At 49.3% G+C, this 25,746-nt stretch overlaps 2 protein-coding genes across 9 annotated transcripts in view; both read right to left on the reverse strand.

Annotated features, from left to right (window-relative positions):
• Nucleotides 1-21,389, reverse strand: part of LOC125687738 (syntaxin-4-like) — a 36,590-nt gene extending 15,201 nt beyond the window's left edge. For all 3 annotated transcript variants that reach the window (XM_048932994.1, XM_048932996.1, XM_048932995.1), the window contains exons 1-6: nt 21,319-21,389; nt 21,125-21,211; nt 19,544-19,643; nt 13,371-13,445; nt 5,441-5,508; nt 2,034-2,142 (exon numbers count right to left, since the gene is read on the reverse strand). In XM_048932994.1, coding sequence (XP_048788951.1) covers nt 2,034-2,142; nt 5,441-5,508; nt 13,371-13,445; nt 19,544-19,643; nt 21,125-21,211; nt 21,319-21,348 — 469 coding nt within the window. In that variant the 5' untranslated portion in view covers nt 21,349-21,389. The remainder of the gene's footprint in view (nt 1-2,033; nt 2,143-5,440; nt 5,509-13,370; nt 13,446-19,543; nt 19,644-21,124; nt 21,212-21,318) is intronic.
• LOC125687736 (shematrin-like protein 1) lies at nt 13,457-19,537 on the reverse strand. Of its 6 annotated transcripts, none has more exons than XR_007374367.1 (2): nt 15,085-17,180; nt 13,457-14,621 (listed from the first exon to the last, which is right to left on the reverse strand). XR_007374367.1 is itself a non-coding variant. In XM_048932983.1 (2 exons), exon 1 carries the CDS (start codon nt 19,509-19,511, stop codon nt 18,213-18,215), a length of 1,299 nt encoding a protein of 432 aa, XP_048788940.1. In that variant the 5' UTR covers nt 19,512-19,537; the 3' UTR covers nt 13,457-14,690; nt 17,362-18,212. The 6 variants fall into 6 exon arrangements, 3 of the variants coding, with proteins under 3 accessions (XP_048788940.1, XP_048788941.1, XP_048788943.1); XR_007374366.1 differs by having other exon boundaries at nt 15,074-17,180; XR_007374368.1 differs by lacking the exon at nt 15,085-17,180 and adding an exon at nt 14,837-15,026 and having other exon boundaries at nt 13,457-14,690.
• Nucleotides 21,390-25,746: the final 4,357 nt, after the last annotated feature.

Raw genomic sequence — 25,746 nt, forward strand, 5'->3', positions numbered from 1 at the left:
TTTGGGGCCATTCTGGGTTATTTTAGGGCCATTTTTAAGGTCATTTTTAGGCCCATTTTTGGGGTCATTTTCAAGGCATTTTTAGGGTCATTTTTAGGGCCATTTTTGGGGTTATTTTTGGGGCCATTCTGTGTCATTTTTGGGGCCATTTTTGGGGCTTTTTTGGGGTCATTTTTAAGGCATTTTTAAGGTCATTTTGGGGCCATTTTTACGGTCATTTTTGGGGTCATTCTGGGTAATCTTTGGGGTCATTTTTAGGCCCATTTTAGGCCCATTTTTGGGGTCATTTTGGGGCCATTTTTAGGGCATTTTTGGGGTCATTTTTAAGGCGTTTTTAAGGTCATTTTTGGGGCCATTTTTTGGGCCATTTTGGGGTCATTTTTGCCCTTTTTGGGGTCGTTTTTGGGGCCATTTTTTGGGCAATTTTGGGGTCATTTTTGCCCTTTTTGGGGCCATTTTAGGGCCCTTTTTGGGGCCATTTTTAGGGTCATTTTAAAGCCATTTTTGGGCTCATTTTTGGGGCCATTTTTGGGGCCATTTTAAAGCAATTTTTCGGGCAATTTTGGGGTCATTTTTGGCCTTTTTGGGGCCATTTTTGGGGTCATTTTTGGGGCCATTTTTAGGGTGATTTTAAAGCCATTTTTGGGGCCATTTTTGGGGCCATTTTGGGGGCCATTTTTAAGGCATCTTTAGGGTCATTTTTGGGGCCATTTTTGGGGCCATTTTTGGGGCCATTTTTAGGGCCTTTTTGGGGTCATTTTTGAGGTCATTTTTGGGGCCATTCTGGGTCAATTTGGGGTCATTTTTAGGGCATTTTTAGGGTCATTTTAGGGCCATTTTTGGGGTCATTTTTGGGGCCATTTTGGGGCCATTTTTAAGCCATTATTAGGGTCATTTCGGGGCCACTTTAAGGGTCATTTTAAAGCCATTTTTAGGGCAATTTTGGGGTCATTTTTGGGGTCATTTTTGGGGCCATTTTTAGGGCCATTTTTGGGGCCATTTTTAGGGCCATTCTGTGTCATTTTAGGGCCATTTTTGGGGCCATTTTGTGGTCATTTTTAAGCCATTTTTAGGTCATTTTTGGGGTCATTTTTCGGGCAATTTTGGGGCCATTTTTGCCCTTTTTGGGGCCATTTTTGGGTCCATTTTTGGGGCCATTCTGGGTCATTTTAGGGCCATTTTTGGGGCCATTCTGGGTCATTTTTGGCCTTTTTGGGGCCATTTTTGGGGTCATTTTTGGGGCCATTTTAAAGCCATTTTTAGGGCAATTTGGGGGCCATTTTGGGGTCATTTTTGCCCTTTTTGGGGTCGTTTTTGGGGCCATTTTTAAGCCATTTTTCGGGCAATTTTGGGGTCATTTTTGCCCTTTTTGGGGCCATTTTTGGGGCCATTTTGGTGTCATTTTAGGGCCTTTTTGGGGGTCATTTTTGGGGTCATTTTTGGGGTCATTTTTGGGGCCATTTTTAGGCCCATTTTGGGGTCATTTTTAAGCCATTTTTGGGGCCATTTTGGGGTCATTTTGGGCCATTTTTAGGGCCATTTTTGGGGTCATTTTTAGGCCCATTTTTGGGGCCATTTTTAGGATCATTTTTAAGGCATTTTTAAGGCCATTTTTGGGGCCATTTTTAAGGCCATTTTTGGGGTCATTTCAGGGGCATTTTTAGGGCCATTTTTGGGGCCATTTTGGGGTCGTTTTTGGGGACATTTTTAGGGCAATTTTTAAGCCATTTTTAGGGTCATTTTTGGCCTTTTTGGGGCCATTCTGGGTCATTTTTGGGGTCACTTTAGGGCCATTTTTGGGGTAATTTTTAGGGCCATTTTTAGGTCGTTTTTGGGGTCATTTTAAAGCCATTTTTCGGGCAATTTTGGGGTCATTTTTGAGGCCATTTTTAAGCCATTTTTAGGGCATTTTTGGGGTCATATTGGGGCCATTTTAAAGCCATTTTTAGGTCATTTTGGGGGCCATTTTTCGGGCAATTTTGGGGCCATTTTTGCCCTTTTTGGGGGGATTTTTGGGGTGTTGTGGCACTGACTGATGTGCAGATGGCGCCGCACTCGCTGCAGGCAGCGCTGCCTGTAGTGGCTCTGAGCCGCGTGGAGCCTCGACGTCACGTCCAGGAAGTCCTGCAGGAGGACGCCGTGCTGCAAGAGACACAAAGGGCCCATCAGCAAACCCCAATCCAACAAACGGCACCAAAACCCCATGAAATGGCCCCAAAATGCCAAGAAACGGCCCCAAAATGACCCCAAAATGACCCAAAAGGACCCAAAAGGACCCAAAAGGACACAAAATCCCAAGAAATGGCCCCAAAATCCCAAGAAATGACCCCAAAATGCCAAGAAACGGCCACAAAATGACCCAAAATGACCCCAAATCCCAAGAAATGAACCCTAAATCCCAAGAAATGAACCCAAAATGACCCCAAATCCCAACAAACGGCACCAAAACACCATGAAACGGCCCCAAAATGACCCAAAATGACCCAAAATCCCAAGAAATGACACCAAAATCCCAAGAAATGGCACAAAAATCCCAACAAATGGCACCAAAACCCCAATAAAGGGCCCCAAAATGACCCAAAATGACCTCAAATAACCCCAAATCCCAAGAAATGAACCCAAAATCCCAAGAAACGGCCCCAAAATACCAATAAATGACCCCAAAATGCCAAGAAATGGCCCCAAAATGACCCAAAATGACCCCAAATCCCAAGAAATGGCCACGAAATCCCAATAAATGACCCCAAATCCCAACAAACGACCCCAAAATGACCCAAAATGACCCCAAATCCCAACAAACGGCACCAAAACCCCATGGAACGGCCAAAAAATGCCAAGAAACGGCCGCAAAATGACCCAGAATGACCCAAAATGACCCCAAATCCCAACAAACGGCACCAAAACCCCATGGAACGGCCACAAAATGCCAAGAAACGGCCACAAAATGACCCAAAATGACACAAAATCCCAATAAAGGACCCTAAAATCCCAAGAAATGACCCCAAAATGACACAAAATGACCCCAAATCCCAAAAAATGGCCACGAAAACCCAAGAAAGGACCCCAAAATCCCAAGAAATGGCACCAAAATCCCATGAAACGGCCACAAAATGCCAAGAAATGGCCACAAAATGACCCAAAATGACCCCAAAATCTCAAGAAATGAACCCCAAATCCCAACAAATGGCACCAAAACCCCATGGAACGGCCACAAAATGCCAAGAAACGGCCCCAAAATGACCCAAAATGACCCCAAATCCCAAGAAATGGCCCCAAAATCCCAAGAAATGGCCCCAAAATCCCAAGAAACGGCCACAAAATGACCCAAAATGACCCCAAATCACAAGAAATGAACCCAAAATCCCAAGAAATGAACCCAAAATCCCAACAAACGGCACCAAAACCCCATGGAACGGCCCCAGAATGCCAACAAACGGCCCCAAAATGACCCAAAATGACCCAAAATCCCAAGAAATGAACCCAAAATCAAAAGAAATGGCCCCAAAATCCCAAGAAACGGCACCAAAACCCCATGAAATGGCCACAAAATGCCAAGAAACGGCCACAAAATGACCCAAAATGACCCCAAATCCTAAGAAATGGCCACAAAATCCCAAGAAATGAACCCAAAATGACCCCAAATGACCCCAAATCCCAAAAAACGGCCCCAAAATGACCCAAAATGACCCCAAATCACAAGAAATGAACCCAAAATCCCAAGAAATGAACCCAAAACCCCATGAAACGGCCACAAAATGACCCAAAATGACCCAAAATGACCCAAAATCCCAAGAAATGAACCCAAAATCGCAATAATTGGCCCCAAAATCCCAAGAAATGGACATGAAATCTCCCAAAATAACCGAAAATCCCAAGAAATGACCCCAAAATCCCAATAAAGGACCCCGAAATCTACCAAAATGACCCAAAATCCCAAGAAATGGCCACAGAATGCCAAGAAACGGCCCCAAAATGACCCAAAATGACTCAAAATGACCCAAAAGGACCCCAAATGACCCCAAATCCTAAGAAATGACCCCAAAATCCCAAGAAATGACCCCAAAATCCCACTCAATGAACCCAAAATCCCACTCAATGAACCCCAAATCCCAACAAACGGCACCAAAACCCCATGAAACGGCCACAAAATGCCAAGAAACGGCCACAAAATGACCCAAAATGACCCCAAATCCCAACAAATGAACCCAAAATCAAACGAAATGGCCCCAAAATCCCAAGAAATGGCCACAAAATCCCAAGAAACGGCCCCAAAATGCCCCAAAATCCCAATAAATGAACCCAAAATCAAAAAGAAATGGCCCCAAAATGACCCCAAATGACCCCAAATCCCAAGAAATGGCCATGAAATCCCAGGAAACGGCCCCAAAATCCCAATGAAAGACCCCAAAAACTCAAGAAATGGACCCAAAATCTCCCAAAATGACCCCAAATCCTAAGAAATGGCCACGAAATCCTAAGAAACAGCCCCAAAATCCCAATTAATGGCCCCAAAATCCCAAGAAACGGACATGAAATCTCCCAAAATGACCCAAAATCCCAATGGAGGACCCCAAATTCCAATAAATGGCCCCAAAATTGCAATAAACGGCCCCAAAATCCCAATAAATGACCCCAAAATCCCAAGAAAGGGCCCCAAAATGACCCCAAATCCTAAGAAATGAACCCAAAATCAAAAGAAATGAACCCAAAATCCCAAGAAATGAACCCAAAATCAAAAGAAATGTCCCCAAAATCCCAACATATCGCACCAAAATCCCAACAAATGGCACCAAAATCAAAAGAAACGGCCCCAAAATTACCCCAAAATTACCCAAAATTACCCAAGAAATGAACCCAAAAATCAAAAGAAACGGCCCCAAAATCCCAATTAATGACCCCAAATCCCAAGAAATGGCCACAAAATCCCAATAAACGAACATGAAATCTCCCCCAAAGCCCCAAAACGGCCCTTTTTTGCCCCCAAATTCCCCAAAATTGCAGTTTTTCACCCCAAAGCACCAAAACGGCCCTTTCTCACCCCAAAACGGCCCTTTCTCGCCCCCAAAGCCCCAAAACGGCCCTTTTTCGCCCCAAAGCGGCCCTTTTTTCGCCCCAAAGCCCCAAAACGGCCCTTTTTCGCCCCAAAACGGCCCTTTTTTCGCCCCCAAAATCGCAGTTTTTCACCCCAAAGCCCCAAAACGGCCCTTTTTCACCCCAAAACGGCCCTTTTTTCGCCCCAAAGCGGCCCTTTTTCACCCCAAAGCGGCCCTTTTTTCGCCCCCAAAATCCCCCAAATTGCAGTTTTTCACCCCAAAGCCCCAAAACGGCCCTTTTTCGCCCCCAAAGCCCAAAAACGGCCCTTTTTCGCCCCAAAATCCCCAAAATTGCCGTTTTTCACCCCAAAGCCCCCAAATGGCTGTTTTTCCCCCCATTTCAGTACCTGTGTGCGCCTCACGCGGGCGCTGATGGAGGCCAGGTTTTGGAGCTCCTCCGGCCGAGGCTCCAGAGCTGCGGAATGGGGGGAAAAGGGGGGATTTTGGGGCATTGGGGAGAAAAGGGGGATTTGGGTCAGAAAAAGGGGATTTTTGGGGGGAAAAATGGGGTAAAAATGGGATTCGGGGGGAGAAAACGGGGATTTTGGGGGTGAAAAATGGGATTTAGGGGGAAAATGGGGGATTTTGGGATCCTATAAAGGGGTTTTTGGGGGGAAAATTGGGGGGTTTTCAGGGAGAAAAAGGGGATTTTGGGGGGGCAATGGGGGATTTTGGGGGAGAAAAAGGGGATTTTCGGGATCCTATAAAGGGATTTTTGGGGTAAGAATGGGATTTTAGGGAGAAAAAGGGGATTTTTGGGGGGAAATGGGGGATTTGGGGGGAAAAAATGGGGGATTTTGGGATGCTATGAAGAGATTTTGGGGGGAAATGGGGTAAAAATGGGATTTGGGGGGAGAAAACGGGGATTTTGGGGGGAAAAATGGGATTTTGGGGGTGAAAAATGGGATTTTGGGGGAAAAAATGGGATTTTGGGTCAGAAAAAGGGGATTTTGGGGGTGAAAAATGGGTGATTTGGGGGGGAAAATGGGGGATTTTGTGGCATTGTGGGAGAAAAAAGGGATTTTGGGGGGAAAATGGGGTAAAAATGGTATTTTTGGGGGAGAAAGGGGATTTTTGGGGGGAAAAGTGGGATTTTGGGGATCCTATGAAGGATTTTGGGGTAAAAATGGGGCATTCTAGGATCCTATAATGGGATTTTTGGGCGGAAAATGGGATTTTGGGGATCCTATGAAGGGATTTTGGGGGAAAAAACGGGGGATTTTGGGAACCTATAAAGGGATTTTAGGGGTAAGAATGGGATTTTGGGGAGAAAAAGGGGATTTTTGGGATGCTATGAAGGGATTTTGGGGGGGGAAATGGGGATTTTGGGATCCTATAAAGGGATTTTTGGGGTAAAATGGGGGATTTTGGGGGGAGAAAAAGGGGATTTTGGGGAGAAATGGGGTGAAAATGGGATTTTGGGTCAGAAAAAGGGGATTTTGGGGATGCTATGAAGGGATTTTTGGGGGGATAAATGGGATTTTGGGGGGGAAATGGGGTAAAAATGGGATTTTGGGAGAGAAAAATGCGGGATTTTGGGGATCCTATAAAGCGATTTTGGGGGTCAAAAATGGGGGATTTGGGGGGAAAAATGGGATTTTGGGGTGAAAAAAGGGATTTTGGGGGAAAAATAGGGGAAAAATGGGATTTTGGGGGGGAAAATGGGATTTTAGGGATCCTATAAAGGGATTTTGGGGGTAAAAATGGGATTTGGGGGAGAAAAAGGGGATTTTGGGGGGAAATGGGATTTTGGGTCAGAAAAAGGGGATTTTTGGGATGCTATGAAGGGATTTTTGGGGTAAAAATGGGGGATTTTGGGGAGAAACGGGGTAAAAATGGGATTTTGGGGGGGAAAAAGGGGATTTTTGGGGTGAAAAATGGGATTTTGGGGGAAAAAAATGGGATTTTGGGTCAGAAAAAGGGGATTTTGGGGGTGAAAAATGGGTGATTTGGGGGGGAAAATGGGGGATTTTGCGGCATTGTGGGAGAAAAAAGGGATTTTGGGGGGAAAATGGGGTAAAAATGGGATTTTGGGGGGGGAAAAAGGGGATTTGGGGATCCTATAAAGGGATTTTGGGGGGGAAATGGGGTAAAAATGGGATTTAGGGGGGAAAAATGGGGGATTTGGGGGGAAAATGAGGGATTTTGGGGCATTTGGGGGGGGGAGAAAAAGGGGATTTTGGGTGGAAAATGGGATTTTGGGGGAGAAAAAGGGGATTTTGGATGCTATGAAGGGATTTTGGGGGTAAAAATGGGGGATTTGGGGGAGAAATGCGGTAAAAATGGGATTTGGGGGAGAAAAAGGGGATTTTGGGATCCTATAAAGGGATTTTGGGGGTCAAAAATGGGGGATTTGGGGGGAAAAATGGGATTTTGGGTCAGAAAAAGGAAATTTTTGGGATGGTATGAAGGGATTTTGGGGGGGAAAATGGGGTTTGGGGGGGAAATGGGGGATTTTGGGATCCTATAAAGGGATTTTGGGGTAAGAATGGGAGTTTTGGGGGAAAAAATGGGATTTTTGGGATGCTATGAAGGGATTTTGGGGAGAAATGGGGTGAAAATGGGATTTTGGGTCAGAAAAAGGGGATTTTTGGGATCCTATGAAGGGATTTTGGGGGTAAAAATGGGATTTGGGGGTAAAAATGGGATTTTTGGGATTCTATAAAGGGATTCTTTGGGGAAAAATGGGATTTTGGGGGGAAATGGAGGATTCTAGGATCCTATAATGGGAATTTTGGGGTAAGAATGGGATTTTGGGGTGAAAAAGGGGATTTTGGGGGGAAATGGGGGATTTTTGGGATGCCATAAAGGGTTTTTTTGGGGTAAAACTGGGATTTTTGGGGGGGAACGGGGGATTTTTAGGGAGAAAAAGGGGATTTTGGGGGAGGAAATGGGGGATTTGGGGATCCTATGAAGGGATTTTTGGGGTAAGAATGGGATTTGAGATCCTATAAAGGGATTTTGGGGGGATAAATGGGATTTTGGGGGAAAAAATATGGGATTTTAGGGGGAAAAAGGGATTTTTGGGGGGGGAATGAGGGATTTGGGGATCCTATAAAGGGATTTTTGGGGTAAAAATGGGATTTTGGGGTAGAAAAAGGGGATTTTAGGGATGCTATCAAGGGATTTTTGGGGTAAGAATGGGGGATTTGGAGGAGAAATGGGGTAAAAATGGGATTTGGGGGGGAAAAAATGAGATTTTGGGGATCCTATAAAAGATTTTGGGGGTAAAAATGGGGGTTTTAGGGAGAAAAAGGGGATTTTGGGGGGAAAAGGGGGATTTTGGGATCTTATAAAGGGATTTTGGGGGGGACAAATGGGATTTTGGGGAAAAAAAAGGGGATTGGGGGAGGTGAAAATGGGATTTGGGGGGAGAAAAACGGGATTTTGGGATCCTATGAAGGGATTTTGGGGGTAAAAATGGGATTTTTGGGGGGGAATGGGGGATTTTTGGGGAGAAAAAGGGGATTTTGGGGGGAAAAATGGGATTTTGGGTCAGAAAAAGGGGATTTTTGGGAAGCTATGAAGGGATTTTTGGGGTAAAAATGGCGGATTTGGGGGAGAAATGGGGTAAAAATGGGATTTTGGGGGAGAAAAAGGGGATTTTGGGGATCCTATGAAGGGATTTTGGGGGGGAAATGGGGGATTTGGGGGGAAAAATGGGATTTTGGGGTGAAAATGGGATTTTGGGGGAAAAATAGGGGAAAATGGGATTTTGGGGGGGGAAAACGGGATTTTAGGGATCCTATAAAGGGATTTTGGGGTAAAAATGGGATTTTGGGGGGGAAATGGGGGATTTTTGGGATGCTATGAAGGGATTTTGGGGAGAAATGGGGTGAAAATGGGACTTTGGGTCAGAAAAAGGGGATTTTTGGGAACCTATGAAGGGATTTTGGGGTAAGAATGGGGGATTTTAGGGAGAAATGGGGTAAAAATGGGATTTTGGGGGGGAAAAATGGGGGATTTTGGGGGGGAAAAAATGGGATTTTAGGGATCCTATAATGGGATTTTTGGGGTAAGAATGGGATTTTGGGATGAAAAATGGGATTTTAGGGTGGAATGGGGGATTTTTAGGAAGAAAAAGGGGATTTTTAGGATCCTGTAAAGGGATTCTTTGGGGTAAAAAGGGGATTTTGGGGGGGAAATGGGGGATTTGGGGATCCTATAAAGGGATTTTGGGGTAAAATGGGGGATTTTGGGGAGGAAAAGGGGATTTTGGGGAGAAATGGGGTGAAAATGGGATTTTGGGTCAGAAAAAGGGGATTTTTGGGATGCTATGAAGGGATTTTTGGGGTGAAAATGGGGGATTTTGGGGAGAAATGGGGTAAAAATGGGATTTTGGGGGAGAAAAAGGGGATTTTGGGATCCTATAAAGGGATTTTGGGGTAAAAATGAGGGGTTTTTAGGGAGAAAAAGGTGATTTGGGATCCTATAAAGGAAAATTTGGGGTAAAAATGGGGGATTTTAGGATCCTATAAAGGGATTTTGGGGTGAAAATGGGGGATTTTTGGGATGCTATGAAGGGATTTTTGGGGGTAAGAATGGGGGATTTTGGGGGAGAAAAAGGGAATTTTGGGGATCCTATAAAGGGATTTTGGGGGGGAAATGGGGTAAAAATGGGATTTAGAGGGGAAAAATGGGGGATTTGGGGGGAAAATGAGGGATTTTGGGGCATTTGGGGGGGGGAGAAAAAGGGGATTTTGGGTCGAAAATGGGATTTTGGGTCAGAAAAAGGCGATTTTGGGGGAGGAAATGAGGGATTTTGGGATCCTATGAAGGGATTTTTGGGGTGAAAATGGGGGATTTGGGGGAGAAATGGGGTAAAAATGGGATTTTGGGGGGAAAAATGGGATTTTCAGGGAAAAATAGGGGATTTTTGGGGTGAAAAATGAGGGATTTGGGGGGAAAATGGGGGATTTTGGGGCATTTGGGGGGGGAGAAAAATGGGATTTTTGGGGTAAAAAGGGGATTTTGGGGGGGGAAATGGGATTTTTGGGGTAAAGATGGAATTTTGGGGGTAAGAATGGGGGATTTTGGGGAGAAATGGGGTAAAAATGGGATTTGGGGAAGAAAAAGGGGATTTTGGGATGCTATGAAGGGATTTTTGGGATCCTATAATGGGAGTTTTGGGGTAAAAATGGGATTTGGGGGGAGAAAAAGGGGATTTTGGGATCCTATGAAGGATTTTGGGGGTAAAAATGGGGGATTTGGGGGGAAAAATGGGATTTTGGGGTGAAAAATAGGGTAAAAATGGGATTTAGGGGGGGAAAAAGGGGATTTGGGGATCCTATAAAGGGATTTTGGGGGGGAAATGGGGTAAAAAATGGGATTTTGGGGGAGAAAAATGGGGGATTTGGGGGGAAAATGGGGGATTTGGGGGCATTTGGGTGGGGGAGAAAAAGGGGATTTTGGGTGGAAAATGGGATTTTGGGTCAGAAAAAGGGGATTTTGGGGGGGGAAAAATGGGATTTTAGGGATCCTATAAAGGGATTTTTGGGGTAGAAATGAGATTTTGGGGGAGAAAAAAGGGATTTTGGGGGAACCTATAAAGGGATTTTGGGGGGAGAAAAAGGGGATTTTGGGACGCTATGAAGGGATTTTTGGGGGTAAGAATGGGGGATTTTGGGGAGAAATGGGGTAAAAATGGGATTTTTGGGGGAGAAAATGGGGATTTGGGGATCCCATAAAGGGATTTTGGGGGTCAAAAATGGGGGATTTGGGGGGAAAAATGGGATTTTGGGTCAGAAAAAGGGGATTTTTGGGATGGTATGAAGGGATTTTGGGGGATTTTTGGTGGGTAAAAATGGGATTTTGGGGGGAATGAGGGATTTTTTGGGGGGGAAAATGGGATTTTGGGGGGGGGAAAAAGGGGATTTTGGGGTAAAAATGGGGGATTTGGGGGGGAAAATGGGGTAAAAAATGGGATTTTGGGGAGAAAAACGGGATTTTGTGGAGGAAATGAGGGATTTTGGGGGGTGAAAATGGGATTTTGGGGGAAAAAAATGGGATTTTGGGTCAGAAAAAGGGGATTTTGGGGGTGGAAAAATGGGTGATTTGGGGGGAAAATGGGGGGATTTTGGGACATTGTGGGAGAGAAAAGGGGATTTTGGGGGGAAAATGGGGTAAAAATGGGATTCGGGGGGGAGGAAAACGGGGATTTTGGGGGGAAAAATGGGGGATTTTGGGGATCCTATGAAGGAATTTTGGGGAGGAAATGTGGATTTTTGGGGTTAAAAATGGGATTTGGGGGAGAAAAAGGGGATTTTTGGGATCCTATAAAGGGATTTTGGGGTAAAAATGCGATTTTTTGGGGGGAATGGGGGATTTTTTGGGGAGAAAAAGGGGATTTTGGCAGGAAAATGGGATTTTTGGGATGCTATCAAGGGATTTTTGGGGTAAGAATGGGGGATTTTGGGGAGAAATGGGGTAAAAATGGGATTTTGGGGATCCAATATAGGGAAATTTGGGGTAAAAAAGGGGGATTTTGGGATCCTATGAAGGGATTTTTGGGGTAAAAATGGGGGATTTTGGGGGGGAAAAAGAGGATTTTGGGGATCCTATAAAGGGATTTTTGGGGGGGAAATGGGGTAAAAATGGGATTTAGAGGGGAAAAATGGGGGATTTGGGGGGAAAAATGGGGGATTGGGGGGGAAAATGGGGATTTGGGGGCATTTGGGGGGGGGAGAAAAAGGGGATTTTGGGGGAGAAAAAGGGATTTGGGGGTGAAAAATGGGATTTTTGGGATGCTATGAAAGGATTTTGGGGGTAAAAATGGGATTTGGGGGAGAAAAAATGGGATTTTTGGGGTGAAAATGGGATTTTTTGGGATGCTATGAAGGGATTTTGGGGGTAAGAAAGGGATTTTGGGGTGAAAAAGGGGATTCTGGTGGAGAAAAAAGGGATTTTTGGGATCCTATAAAGGGATTTTGGGGGGATAAATGGGATTTTAGGGAAGAAAAAGGGGATTTGGGGTAAACATGGGATTTTGGGTCAGAAAAAGGGGATTTTTGGGATGCTATGAAGGGATTTTTGGGGTAAAAATGGGGGATTTGGGGGAGAAATGGGGTAAAAATGGGATTTTGGGGGCAGAAAAAAGGGGATTTTGGGATCCTATAAAGGGATTTTGGGGGGGAAATGGGGTAAAAATGGGATTTGGGGGGAGAAAAATGGGGGATTTTGGTATCCTAAGAAGGAATTTTTGGGGTGAAAATGGGATTTTTGGGGATCCTATAATGGGATTTTTGGGGTAAAAATGGGATATAGGGAAGGAAATGGGGGATTTGGGGGGGAAAAAATGGGGGATTTTGGGAAGCTATGAAGGGATTTTTGGGATCCTATGAAGGGATTTTGGGGAGAAAATGGGGTAAAAATGGGATTTGGGGAAGAAAAAGGGGATTTTGGGGATCCTATGAAGGGATTTTTGGGTAAGAATGGGATTTTGGGATGAAAAAGGGGATTTAGGGGGAAAAAATGGGATTTTGGGGATCCTATAAAGGGGTTTTGGGGGAAAAAGGGGGGATTTTTAGGGAGAAAAAGGAGATTTTTAGGATCCTATAAAGGGATTTTGGGGAGGAAATGGGGATTTTGGGGGGGGGGAAATGGGGGATTTGGGGATCCTATAAAGACATTTTTGGGGTAAAATGGGATTTTGGGGGGGAATGGGATTTTTGGGATCCTATAAAGAGATTTTTGGGGTAAAAATGGGATTTGGGGATCCTATAAAGGGATTTTGAGGGTAAAAAATGGGATTTTGGGGGAGAAAAAGGGGATTTTGGGGATGGTATGAAGGGATTTTGGGGGTAAAAATGAGGGATTTTTTAGGGAGAAAAAGGAGATTTTGGGGGAGGAAATGGGGATTTGGGGATCTTATGAAGGGATTTTGGGGGTAAAAATAGGATTTGGGGGCAAAGATGGGGGATTTGGGGGAAAAATGAGGGATTTGGGGGCGAAAACGGGGGATTGGGGGTAAAAATGGGGGATTTGGGAGAGAAAACGGGGGATTTGGGGGCGAAAATGGGGGATTTGGGGGTGAAAATGGGGTAAAAAATGGGGGATTTGGGGCAAAAACGGGGGATTTGGGGGTGAAAACGGGGGGATTTGGGTCAAAAATGGGGGATTTGGGGGGTGAAAATCAGGGATTTGGGGGTAAAAACGGGGGATTTGGGGGCAAAAAACGGGGGATTTTTTGGACTTTTGGGGTTTTTTGGGGGGGAAATGCGGATTGTGGGGGGGAAACGGGGGATTTTGGGGTGGATTTGAGGGGTTTTGGGCGGCCACCTTGCAGGCGGCAGCGCGTCTGGTTGGCCAGCTGCTGCAGCTCCTCCTGCTGAGCCTGCAGGGCGCGCTTCTGCTCTGCTGGGGAAACGGCCCGTGTGGGGCTGCCCCATAGCGACCCACACAGAGACCCCATAGGGAGCCCATAGGGACCCCATAGGGAGCCCAAAGACCTCATAGTGCCCCATAGAGCTCATAGCAACCCCAGAGACCCCATAGGGACCCCATAGAGACCCCATAGAGAGCTATAGTGCCCCCAAAGACCCCATAGGGACCCCATAGAGACCCCATAGCACCCCATAGGGAGCTATAGTGCCCCAAAGACCCCATAGAGAGCTATAGTGCCCCATAGAGCTCATAGCAACCCCACAGAGACCCCATAGCACCCCATACAGACCCCATAGAGAGCTATAGTGCCCCACAGACACCCATAGAGCTCATAGAAACCCCACAGACACCCCACAGAAACCCCATAGGGACCCCATAGCACCCCATAGCGACCCCATAGAGAGCTATAGTGCCCCAAAGACCCCATAGAGACCCCATAGAGACCCCATAGAGACCCCATAGAGACCCCATAGAGGCTAAAGTGCCCTATAGGGCTCATACAAACCCCAAAGACTCCATAGAAACCCCATAGAGAGCTAAAGCGCCTCATAGAGCTCATAGCAACCCCAGAGACCCCATAGCAACACACAGAAACCCCACAGAAACCCCATAGGGAGCTATAGTGCCCCAAAGACCCCATAGAGACCACATAGAGACCCACACAGAGACCCCATAGGGACCCCATAGAGCTCATAGCAACCCCAGAGACCCCATAGCAACCCATACAGACCCCATATAGAGCTATAGTGGCCCAAAGATCCCATAGAGACCCTATAGAGACCCCATAGAGACCCCATAGGCAGCTACAGTGCCCCATGGAGCTCATAGCAACCCCAGAGACCCCACAGAAACCCCATAGGGACCCCATAGAGAGCTACAGTGCCCCATAGAGACCCCATAGAGACCCCATAGAGACCCCATAGAGACCCCATAGAGAGCTATAGTGCCCCAATGACCCCATAGAGACCCCATAGAGAGCTATAGTGCCCCAAAGACCCCATAGAAACCCCACAGAGACCCCATAGAGAGCTATAGTGCCCCAGAGACCCCATAGAGACCCCATAGAGACCCCATAGAGACCCCATAGAGACCCCATAGAGACCCCATAGAGACCCCATAGAGACCCCATAGAGACCCCATAGAGAGCTAAAGTGCCCTATAGGGCTCATACAAACCCCAAAGACCCCATAGAAACCCCATAGAGAGCTAAAGCGCCTCATAGAGCTCATAGCAACCCCAGAGACCCCATAGCAACACACAGAAACCCCACAGAAACCCCATAGGGAGCTATAGTGCCCCAAAGACCCCATAGAGACCCCATAGAGACCACATAGAGACCCACACAGAGACCCCATAGGGACCCCATAGAGCTCATAGCAACCCCAGAGACCCCATAGCAACCCATACAGACCCCATATAGAGCTATAGTGGCCCAAAGATCCCATAGAGACCCTATAGAGACCCCATAGAGACCCCATAGGCAGCTACAGTGCCCCATGGAGCTCATAGCAACCCCAGAGACCCCACAGAAACCCCATAGGGACCCCATAGAGAGCTTACAGTGCCCCATAGAGACCCCATAGAGACCCCATAGAGACCCCATAGAGACCCCATAGAGACCCCATAGAGACCCCATATAGAGCTATAGTGCCCCAATGACCCCATAGAGACCCCATAGAGAGCTATAGTGCCCCAAAGACCCCATAGAAACCCCACAGAGACCCCATAGAGATCCCATAGGGAGCTATAGTGCCCCAGAGACCCCCATAGCACCCCATAGGAACTCCATAGAGAGCTATAGTGCCCCATAGAGCTCATAGCAACCCCACAGAGACCCCATAGAAACCCCACAGAAACCCCATAGAGACCCCATAGGGACCTATAGTGCCCCATAGAGCGCATAGCAACCCCAAAGACCCCATAGCAACCCCAGAGACCCCACAGAAACCCCATAGGGACACAATCAGACCCCACAGAGAGCTATAGTGCCCCATAGCAACGCACACAGACCCACAGAGACCCCACGGAAACCACATAGAGAGCTATAGTGCCCCATAGAGACCCCACAGAAACCCCATAGGGACCCCATAGGGAGCTATAGTGCCCCAGAGACCCCATAGCACCCCATAGAGACCCCATAGAGACCCCATAGAGACCCCATAGGGAGCTATAGTGCCCCAAAGACCCCATAGAGACCCCATAGAGACCCCATAGAGAGCTAAAGTGCCCTATAGGGCTCATACAAACCCCAAAGACCCCATAGAAACCCCATAGAGATCTAAAGCGCCCCATAGAGCTCATAGCAACCCCAGAGACCCCATAGCAACACACAGAAACCCCACAGAAACCCCCATAGGGACCCCATAGAAACCTCATTGAACGCCATAATGCCCCATAGAGACCCCACAGAATCCCCATAGAGAGCTATCACGCCCCATAGAGCCCACAGAGACCCATAAAAACCCCATAGAGAGCTATAGTGCCCCATAGAGCTCATAGCAACCCCAGAGACCCCATAGGGAGCTATAGTGCCCCAAAGACCCCATAGAGACCCCCATAGAGACCCCCATAGAGACCCCCATAGAGAGCTATAGTGCCCCAAAGACCCCATAGGGACCCCATAGAGACCCCATAGGGACCTACAGTGCCCTATAGAGCACATAGCAACCCCAGAGACCCCATAGGGACCCCATAGAGACCTCATAGAGATCCCATAGAGACCCCATAGGGAGCTATAGTGCCCCAAAGACCCCATAGGGACCCCATAGAGACCCCATAGAGAGCTATAGTGCACCAAAGACCCCATAGGGACCCCATAGGGACCCCATAGAGACCCCATAGAGACCCCATAGAGACCCCATAGAGACCCCATAGAGAGCTATAGTACCCCAAAGACCCCATAGGGACCCCATAGAGACCCCATAGAGAGCTATAGTACCCCAAAGACCCCATAGGGACCCCATAGGGACCCCATAGAGAGCTACAGTGCCCTATAGAGCACATAGCAACCCCAGAGACCCCATAGGAATCCACAAAGACCCCATATAGACCTATAGTGCCCCAAAGACCCCATAGAGACCACATAGAGACCCCATAGGAACCCCATAGGGACCCCATAAGGAGCTATAGAGAGCTATAGTGCCCCATAGAGCTCATAGCAACCCCAGAGACCCCATAGCAACCCACAGAGACCCCACAGAAACCCCATAAGGACACATTCAGACCCACAGAAACCCCATAGGGACCCCACAGAGAGCTATAGTGCCCCATAGAGCTCATAGCAACCCCACAGAGACCCCATAGAGCTCATAGCAACCCCAGAGACCCCATAGGGACCCCATAGGGACCCCATAGGGAGCTGTAGTGCCCTATAGAGCACATAGCAACCCCAAAGACCCCATAGCAACCCCAGAGACCCCACAGAAACCCCATAGGGACACAATCAGACCCCACAGAGAGCTATAGTGCCCCATAGCAACGCACACAGACCCACAGAGACCCCACGGAAACCACATAGAGAGCTATAGTGCCCCATAGAGACCCCACAGAAACCCCATAGGGACCCCATAGGGAGCTATAGTGCCCCAGAGACCCCATAGCACCCCCATAGAGACCCCATAGAGACCCCATAGAGACCCCATAGGGAGCTATAGTGCCCCAAAGACCCCATAGAGACCCCATAGAGACCCCATAGAGACCCCATAGAGACCCATAGAGACCCCATAGAGACCCCATAGAGCTCATAGAAACCCCACAGACACCCCACAGAAACCCCATAGGGAGCCCATAGGGACCCCATAGAGAGCTATAGTGCCCCAAAGACCCCATAGAGACCCATAGAGACCCCATAGAGACCCCATAGAGACCCCATAGAGAGCTAAAGTACCCTATAGGGCTCATAGCAACCCCAGAGACCCCATAGCAACACACAGAAACCCCACAGAAACCCCATAGGGACCCCATAGAGAGCTATCACGCCCCATAGAAACCCCATAGAACGCCATAATGCCCCATAGAGACCCCACAGAATCCCCATAGAGAGCTATCACGCCCCATAGAGCCCACAGAGACCCCATAAAGACCCCATAGAGAGCTATAGTGCCCCATAGAGCTCATAGCAACCCCAGAGACCCCATAGGGACCCCATAGAGACCCCATAGGGAGCTATAGTGCCCCAAAGACCCCATAGGGACCCCATAGGGAGCTATAGTGCCCCAAAGATCCCATAGAGACCCCATAGAGACCCCACAGCGACCCACACAGAGACCCCATAGGGAGCCCATAGGGAGCCCATAGGGAGCCCATAGGGAGCCCAGAGACCCCATAGCACCCCATAGAGACCCCATAAAGAGCTATAGTGCCCCATAAAGCTCATAGAAACCCCATAGGGACACATTCAGACCCCATAGGGACCCACAGAGACCCCATAGAGCTCATAGCAACCCCAAAGACCCCATAGAGAACTATAATGCCCTATAGAGCTTATAGAAACCCCAAAGACCCCATAGCAACCCACAGAGACACATAGAGACCCATAGGGACCCCACACAACCCCATAGACAAACCCCACAGAAACCCACACAGCCCCATAGCCAAACCCCATAGCCAAACCCCATATAACCCTTTAGAACTGCATAAAAACCCCATGGAGACCCCATAAGTGCACACAGAAACCCCCATAGAGCCCCATATAACCCCATAGAGACCCCACAGAGCCCCACAGACCCCATAAAGATCTCACAGAGACCCATACAACTCCATAGAGCCCCCATACAATCCCATATAACGCCATACAGCCCCATAGAAACCCCCCATAGAGACCCCACAAACCCCACAGAAAAACCCCATAGAGACCCCAGAAAACCCCACAGAAAAACCCCATAGAGACCCCACAAACCCCACAGAAAAACCCCATAGAGACCCCACAAACCCCATAGAGACCCCACAAAAAAGCCCCAGAGACCCTATAGAAAAACCCCATATAACCCCACACAGCCCCATAGACAAACCCCATAGACAGAAACCCCATAGACAGAAACCCATAGAAACCTGTAATGCCCCATAGAACCCATAAAAACCCCATAGAGATGCATGGAGACCCCATAGAGCCCACGGAAACTCAACAGATACCCCATAGCACCCCATAGAGACCCCATAGCCAAACCCCATAGCGAAACCCCACAGCCAAACCCCATATAACCCTTTAGAACTCCATAGAAACCCCATGGAGACCCCATAAGTGCCCACAGAAACCCCATAGAGCCCCCATATAACCCCATAGAGACCCCACAGAGCCCCATAGAGCCTCATAGAGCCCCACAAACCCCATACAACTCCATAGAGCCCCCATACAATCCCATATAACGCCATACAGCCCCATAGAAACCCCCTATAGAGACCCCACAAACCCCACAGAAAAACCCCATAGAGACCCCAGAAACCCCACAGAAAAACCCCATAGAGACCCCACAAAAAAGCCCCAGAGACCCTATAGAAAAACCCCATATAACCCCACACAGCCCCATAGACAAACCCCATAGAGACCCCACAAAAAAGCCCCATATAACCCCGCACAGCCCCATAGACAGAAACCCCATAGAGCTTCCAGAGATCCCAGAGAGAAACCCCATAGAGACCCCACAAAAAAGCCCCATAGAGCCCCATAGGGGGAGAGAAACCCCATAGGGGGAGAGAAACCCCATAGGGGGAGAGGGAAACCCCATAGAGCTTCCAGAGACCCCACAAAAAAGCCCCATAGGGAGGAAACCCCATAGGGGGAGGGAAACCCCATAGAGACCCCACAAAAAAGCCCCATAGAGGAAACCCCATAGGGAGAGAAACCCCATAGGGACCCCACAAAAAAGCCCCATAGAGACCCCATAGAAAAACCCCATATAACCCCGCACAGCCCCATAGACAAACCCCATAGATAGAAACCCCATAGACAGAAACCCCATAGACAGAAACCCCATAGACAGAAACCCCATAGAGAAAGACCCATGACCCCGTGACCCGCCATGACCTCTGACCCCCCATGACCTCTGACCCGCCATGACCTCTGACCCCACCGTTGTCAGGCAGGGCGTTTCCCAGCAGCGCCTCCTGCAGGGCCTCCAGCGCCGCCACCTTGTGCTCCATGCAGCGCAGCGCTTCCCGCACCGCCCGCGCCTGATTAATTGCTCGTTAGCCGCTAATTAGATGCTAATTAGGGGGTCATTAGGGGCGTTCCGGGCTGCCTTCAAGGCCCCCCATGCCATTCATCCCCATTGACCCCATTAATACCCCAATTAATGACACCATTGCCCCCCATTCCTCCCCCATCCCCCCAGTCAGTTGCCAATTAGGCGCTAATTAGATGCTAATCAGATGCTAATTAAGGCATTCGAGGCCGCCTTCAGGGTCCCCGATACCATTCACCCCCATTGACCTCATTTAATACCCCAATTAATGACAGCATTGCCCCCCTTCCCCCCCCAACCCCCAATCAGTTGCCAATTAGGCGCTAATTAGATGCTAATCAGATGCTAATTAAGGCATTCGGGCTGCCTTCAAGGCCCCCAATGCCATTCCCCCCATTAACCCCCATTAAAACCCCAATTAATGACACCATTGCCCCCCATTCCCCTCTCCCCCCACAATGAGTTGCTAATTAGATGCTAATCAGATGCTAATTAAGGCATTCGGGGCTGCTTTCAAGGCCCCCAATGCCATTCCCCCCCATTGACCCCATTAATACCCCAATTAATGACACCATTGCCCCCCATCCCCCACAATGAGTTGCTAATTAGGCGCTAATTAGATGTTAATTAGATGCTAATTAAGCCATTCGGGTCAGCTTTGACAGCCCTGATACCATTTGCCCCCATTAACCCCATTAATACCCCAATTAATGACACCATGCCCCCCTTTCGCCCATCCTATCATAAATTACTAATTAGGTGTTGATAGTTGATCACTGAATTCTAATTAGATGCTAATTAGATGCTAATTTGGACGGGGGGGGGGTGTTAGGGGCACTTCCGGGGTCTCACAGCGCCATTTACCCAATTAACCCCACCGAAACTCATCACCCCCCTAAATGCTTCAACTGCACATTAATGAGATGCAAATTAGGCACGCTTTGGGCAGTAATTAAAGCAGTTTGAAGCACTTGCCCCGCCTCCTATGCTAATTACATGCAAATAAAGTGCCAAATAGGATTAAGTAGCCTGCATGCTTGTGTTCCCCTAACGCCACGCACGCCCCCAACTAAATCTAATTAAGCCGTGTCTTAATGAGCTTCGACCCCCCAGATGCCCAGCGAGAATTAATCAACTCTCCCTAATTACTTATTCCGTGCTAATTAAATGCTAATCACCTGCTAATCACGCATTAAACCCGCCCCATAAAGCTACATGCCACGCAGTGTAGCCGCCTCCCCTATCACCCCCCCCAACGCCCTAATTAGCATTTAATTAATTACTAATTAGCCACCAATTAATTATTAATTAGACGCTAATCAGCCGCTGCCCAACGCCTCCCCATCCCACACAGCCCCCACCCCCCCTTTCTCCAAGCCACAACCCCGACTCAATCCCTCCTCCCCCCCAACCGCCACGCTAATTAGGCGCTAATTAATAAACCCCTAATTACCCACTAATTAACCCCACCTGCAACAGCGTCTCATCCTCACTGGCCGCCTTCAGCCCCACCAACGCCACCGTCTCCTCTCCTTCCTCATCGCTGGGGATGTAATCCTGCGGGCGGAGGATCCCCTCGTTAATGAGCGCTAATTAGCGCGTTAATTAACGCGGCCCCTTTAAGAGCGCCCGCCTTTTTTTTTCCCTCCTCGCCCCCCGCGGACCTGGAGCAGTTCCCGCGTCCGGTCTCGCATGGCGGCTTCAAAGCCCTCTTCCGCTCTTAGCCACGCCCACTTCCTCCCACAACCACGCCCCTTTTCCTCTCTTATCCCCGCCCCTCTGCGGATGCGAAGCGGAAGTGGGGAGGTGCGCGGGGACCATAGAGAGGGCCGCTCTAGGCGCGGAGTCCTCCAGGGGTTGAATGAAGGGGATTGGAAGGGGGGGGGGGGTCTATAGGGTTTCCTATGGGGCCGTGGGGTCTATAGGGTTTCCTATGGGGCCGCGGGGTCTACAGGGTTTCCTATGGGGTTTGCCATAGATTCTATGGGGCCATGGGGTCTATAGGGTTTGCTATAGGGTCGTGGGGTCTATAGGGTTTGCTATGGGGTCGTGGGGTCTATAGGGTTTGCTATGGGGTTTGCAATAGATTCTATGGGGTCGTGGGGTCTATAGGATTTCCTATGGTGTTTGCCATAGATTCTATAAGCTTGTGGGGTCTATAGGGTTTCCTATAGGGTTTCTCACAGATTCTATGGGGTCGTGGGGTCTATAGGATTTTCTATAGGGTTTCTAATAGATTCTATGGGGTCGTGGGGTCTATAGGGTTTCCTGTGGGGTCGTGGGGTCTATAAGGTTTGCTATAGGGTCGTGGGGTCTATAGGGTTTCCTATGGGGTCGTGGGGTCTATAGGGTTTTCTATAGGGTTTCTAATAGATTCTATGGGGTCATGGGGTCTACAGGGTTTTTTATAGGGTTTCTCACAGATTCTATGGGGTTGTTGAGTCTATAGGGTTTACTGTAGGGTTTGCATAGATTCTATGGGGTCGTGGGGTCTATAGGGTTTCCTATGGGGTTTGCAATAGATTCAATGGGGCCGTGCGGGCTATAGGGTTTCCTATGGGGTTGCGGGGTCTATAGGGTTTCCTATGGGGTTTGCCATAGATTCTATGGGGTCGTGGAGTCTATAGGGTTTTCTATAGGGTTTCTAATAGATTCTATGGGGTTGTTGAGTCTATAGGGTTTGCTATAGGATTTGCAATAGATTCGATGGGGTCGTGGGTCTGGAGGGTTGCCTATGGGGTCAGTGATACAATCTATAGGGTTGTGGGGTCTATAGGATTTCCTATGGGGTTTGCCATAGATTCTATGGGGTCGTGGGGTCTATAGGGTTTGCTATGGGGTTTTGGGGTCTATAGGGTTTCCTATGGGGTCGCGGGGTCTATAGGGTTTCCTATGGGGTTTGCCATAGATTCAATGGGATTGGGGGGTCTATAGGGTTTCCTATGGGGTTTGGGGATCTATAGGGTTTTCTGTGGGGTTTGCCACAGATTCAATGGGGCCGTGGGGTCTATAGGGTTTCCTATGGGGCCATGGGGTCTACAGGGTTTGCTATGGGGTTCCCAATGGATTCTATGGGGAATGGGGTCTCCTATGGGGTTTCCTATGGGGCTCACATGCGCTCCTATGGGGTCTGTGGGGTTTCCTCTGCCGTCTTCAACAGATCCCATAGGAACCCCCCAAAAGCCCCATTTTTAGGGCCCCCAAACCCCACATTTTCCCCATAACAAAACCCCACAGAACCCCCAAATCCCCCTTTTTTCCACCCAAACCCCGTTCTTCTTTCTCCTATAAGGAATTCCTGCCCCATAACCCCCATTTCCCACCCCATAAGCCCCATTTCCTGCCCCATAACCCCCATTTCCTGCCCCACACCCCGATTTCCCACCCCATAAACCCCATTTTTCCCTCCTAAACCCCATTTCCTGCCCCACAACCCCATAACCCTCAATTTCCCACCCCACAAATCCCATTTTTCCACCCCATAACCCCATTTCCTGCCCCACACCCCCCTTTCCCCACCCCATAAACCCCGTATTTCCATCCTAAACCCCATTTCCCACCCCATAACCCCCAACTCCTGCCCCACACCCCCTTTTTCCACCCCATAAACCCCATATTTCCCTCCTAAATCCCCATTTCCCACCCCATAACCCTCAATTTGCCACCCCACAAACCCCATTTCCCACCCCATAAACCCCATATTTCCACCTTAAATCCCCATTTCCCACCCCATAAACCCCATTTTTTCCCCCTAAATCCCCCTTTCCGCCCTTCCTGCCCCACACCCCCTTTGCCCCCCCTTAAATCCCCATTTCCCACCCTAAAATCCCATTTCCCCACCCGTTTTCTCACCTGCACCCCATTTTCCAGCCGCCAGGTTCCCACCTGCACCACAGGTTCCCGCCCTCCCCAATTTTCCCGCCCTGCACCCCGTTTTCCCGCCATTTTCCCGCCGCCATTTTCTCATCCCACACCCCATTTTACCTCATTTTCCCGCCTCTCACCCCCATTTTTTTCCCCGCCTTCATTTTCCCCGCCCCCATTTTCCCGCCTCTCACCCCCATTTTTTTCCCGCCCCCCATTTTCCCGCCTTCATTTTCCCTCCTCTCACCCCCATTTTCCCCCCTTCATTTTCCCGCCTCTCACCCCCATTTTTTTCCCGCCCCCATTTTCCCGCCTCACCCCCGCTTTTTTCCCGCCATTTCCCCGCCCCATTTTCCCGCCTCTCACCCCCATCATTTTCCCGCCCCGTTTTCCAGCTTCTCACCCCCGTTGTTTTCCCGCCTTTCACCCCCCGGTATTTTCCCGCCCCCATTTTCCCGCCCTGCATCCCATTTTCCTGCCTCTCACCCCCGTTCTTTCCAAGCCCCATTTTCCCACCCTCATTTTCCCGTCTCTCACCCCCATTTTTTTCCCGCCCCCATTTCCCCTCCTCATTTTCCCGCCTCTCACCTCCGTTTCTTCCCACCCTCATTTTCCCGCCTCTCACCCCTTTTTTCCCGCCCCCATTTTCCGCCTCTCACCCCCGTTTCTTTTCCCTCGCCTGAACCACGCTCGTTCCCCCCCACTATTTCTCCTCCATTCCCCCCAATTATTCCCCCCCCATTATTCACCCCCTATTCCCCCCCCAATTATTTCCACCTCCATTTTTCCCTTTCCCTTCAATTCTTCTTTTTCAGCCCCCGTTTTCCCGCGCCTGAATCACGCGCCATTTTTTTCCCGCGCCTGAACCACGCTCGTTCCCCTATTATTTCTCCTCCCTTCCCCCCAATTATTTTCCCATCCCCTCCATTATTCCCCCCTCCAATTATCCCCACCCCCATTTTCCCTTTCCCTTAAATTCTTCATTTCCCCCCCCCATTTCCCCCCCCCGTCCCCACACGGCTTTTTTTTTCCCGCCCTCGCCCCACACGCCTTTTTTCCCGCCCCCTCCCCACACGCCCCGTATGCGCGCCGTTTTTTTCCCGCGCCTGAACCACGCGCGATGCCCCCATTATTTTCCCTCCATTCTTCCCAATTATTTTCCAACCCCCCCATTATTCACCGTTATTCCCCCCCCAATTATCCCCACCCCCGTTTTCCCTTTTCCTTCCATTCTTCATTTTCACAGCCCCGCATTTTCCCGTGCCCCGAATACGCGCCTTTTTTTTTCCCGCCCTCTCCCCACGCGCCTTTTTTTCCCACGCCTGAATCACGCCTTTTTTTTCCCGCGCCCGAATGCGCGCCTTTTTTTCCCGCCCCCTCCCCACGCGCCATTTTTTTCCCCGCGCCTGAACCACGCGCGTTCCCCCCCATTATTTCCCCTGCATTCCCCCCCTTCAATTATTCCCACCCCCCATTTTCCCTTTCTCTTCAATTCTTCATTTTCCCCCCCCATTTCCCCCCCCTTCCCACGCGCCTTTTTTTCCCGCGCCTGAATCACGTGTCTTTTTTTCCCGCCCCCCTCCCCACGCGCCTTTTCCCGCGCCTGAATCACGCGCTTTTTTTCCCCCCTCTCCCCACGCGCCTTTTTTTCCTGCACCCCGAATGCGCGCCTTTTTTTCCCGCCCCATCCCCACACGCCCCGAATACGCGCCTTTTTTTTCCCGCGCCTGAATCACGCGCCTTTTTCCCGCGCTTGAATCACGCGCCTTTTTTTTCCCGCCCCTTCCCCACGCGCGCCCTTTTTTTCCCGCGCCTGAATCCCGCGCCTTTACCCCCCCCACGCACCTTTTTTTCCCGCGCCCTGAATCACGCGCCTTTTTTTCCCGCCCTCTCCCCACGCGCGCCTTTTTTCCCGCCCCCCTCCCCACTCGCCTTTTTTTCCCCGCGCTCGAATCACGCGCCTTTTTTTTCCCGCGCCCCAAATACGCGCCTTTTTTTCCCGCCCTCGCCCCACGCGCGCCTATTTTTCCCGCTCCCTCCCCACACGCCCGGAATACGCGCCTTTATTTTCCTGCTCCTGAATCACGCGCCTTTCCCCCCCCCACGCGCCTTTTCCCGCGCCTGAACCACGCTCGTTCCCCCCATTATTTCCCCTCCATTCCCCCCTTCAATTACTTCCCCACCCCCCATTATTCCCCCAATTATCCCCACCCCCACTTTCCCTCTCC

The sequence above is a fragment of the Lagopus muta genome, unplaced genomic scaffold, assembly GCF_023343835.1.
Source record: "Lagopus muta isolate bLagMut1 unplaced genomic scaffold, bLagMut1 primary scaffold_181, whole genome shotgun sequence".
NCBI classification, from domain to species: domain Eukaryota; kingdom Metazoa; phylum Chordata; class Aves; order Galliformes; family Phasianidae; genus Lagopus; species Lagopus muta.

Excerpts from the sequence above, each read along its gene's own strand:
- LOC125687736 (XM_048932983.1), bottom strand. The coding sequence starts at position 19,511 with ATGGGGGGTCAGAGGTCATGGCGGGTCACGGGGTCATGGGTCTTTCTC.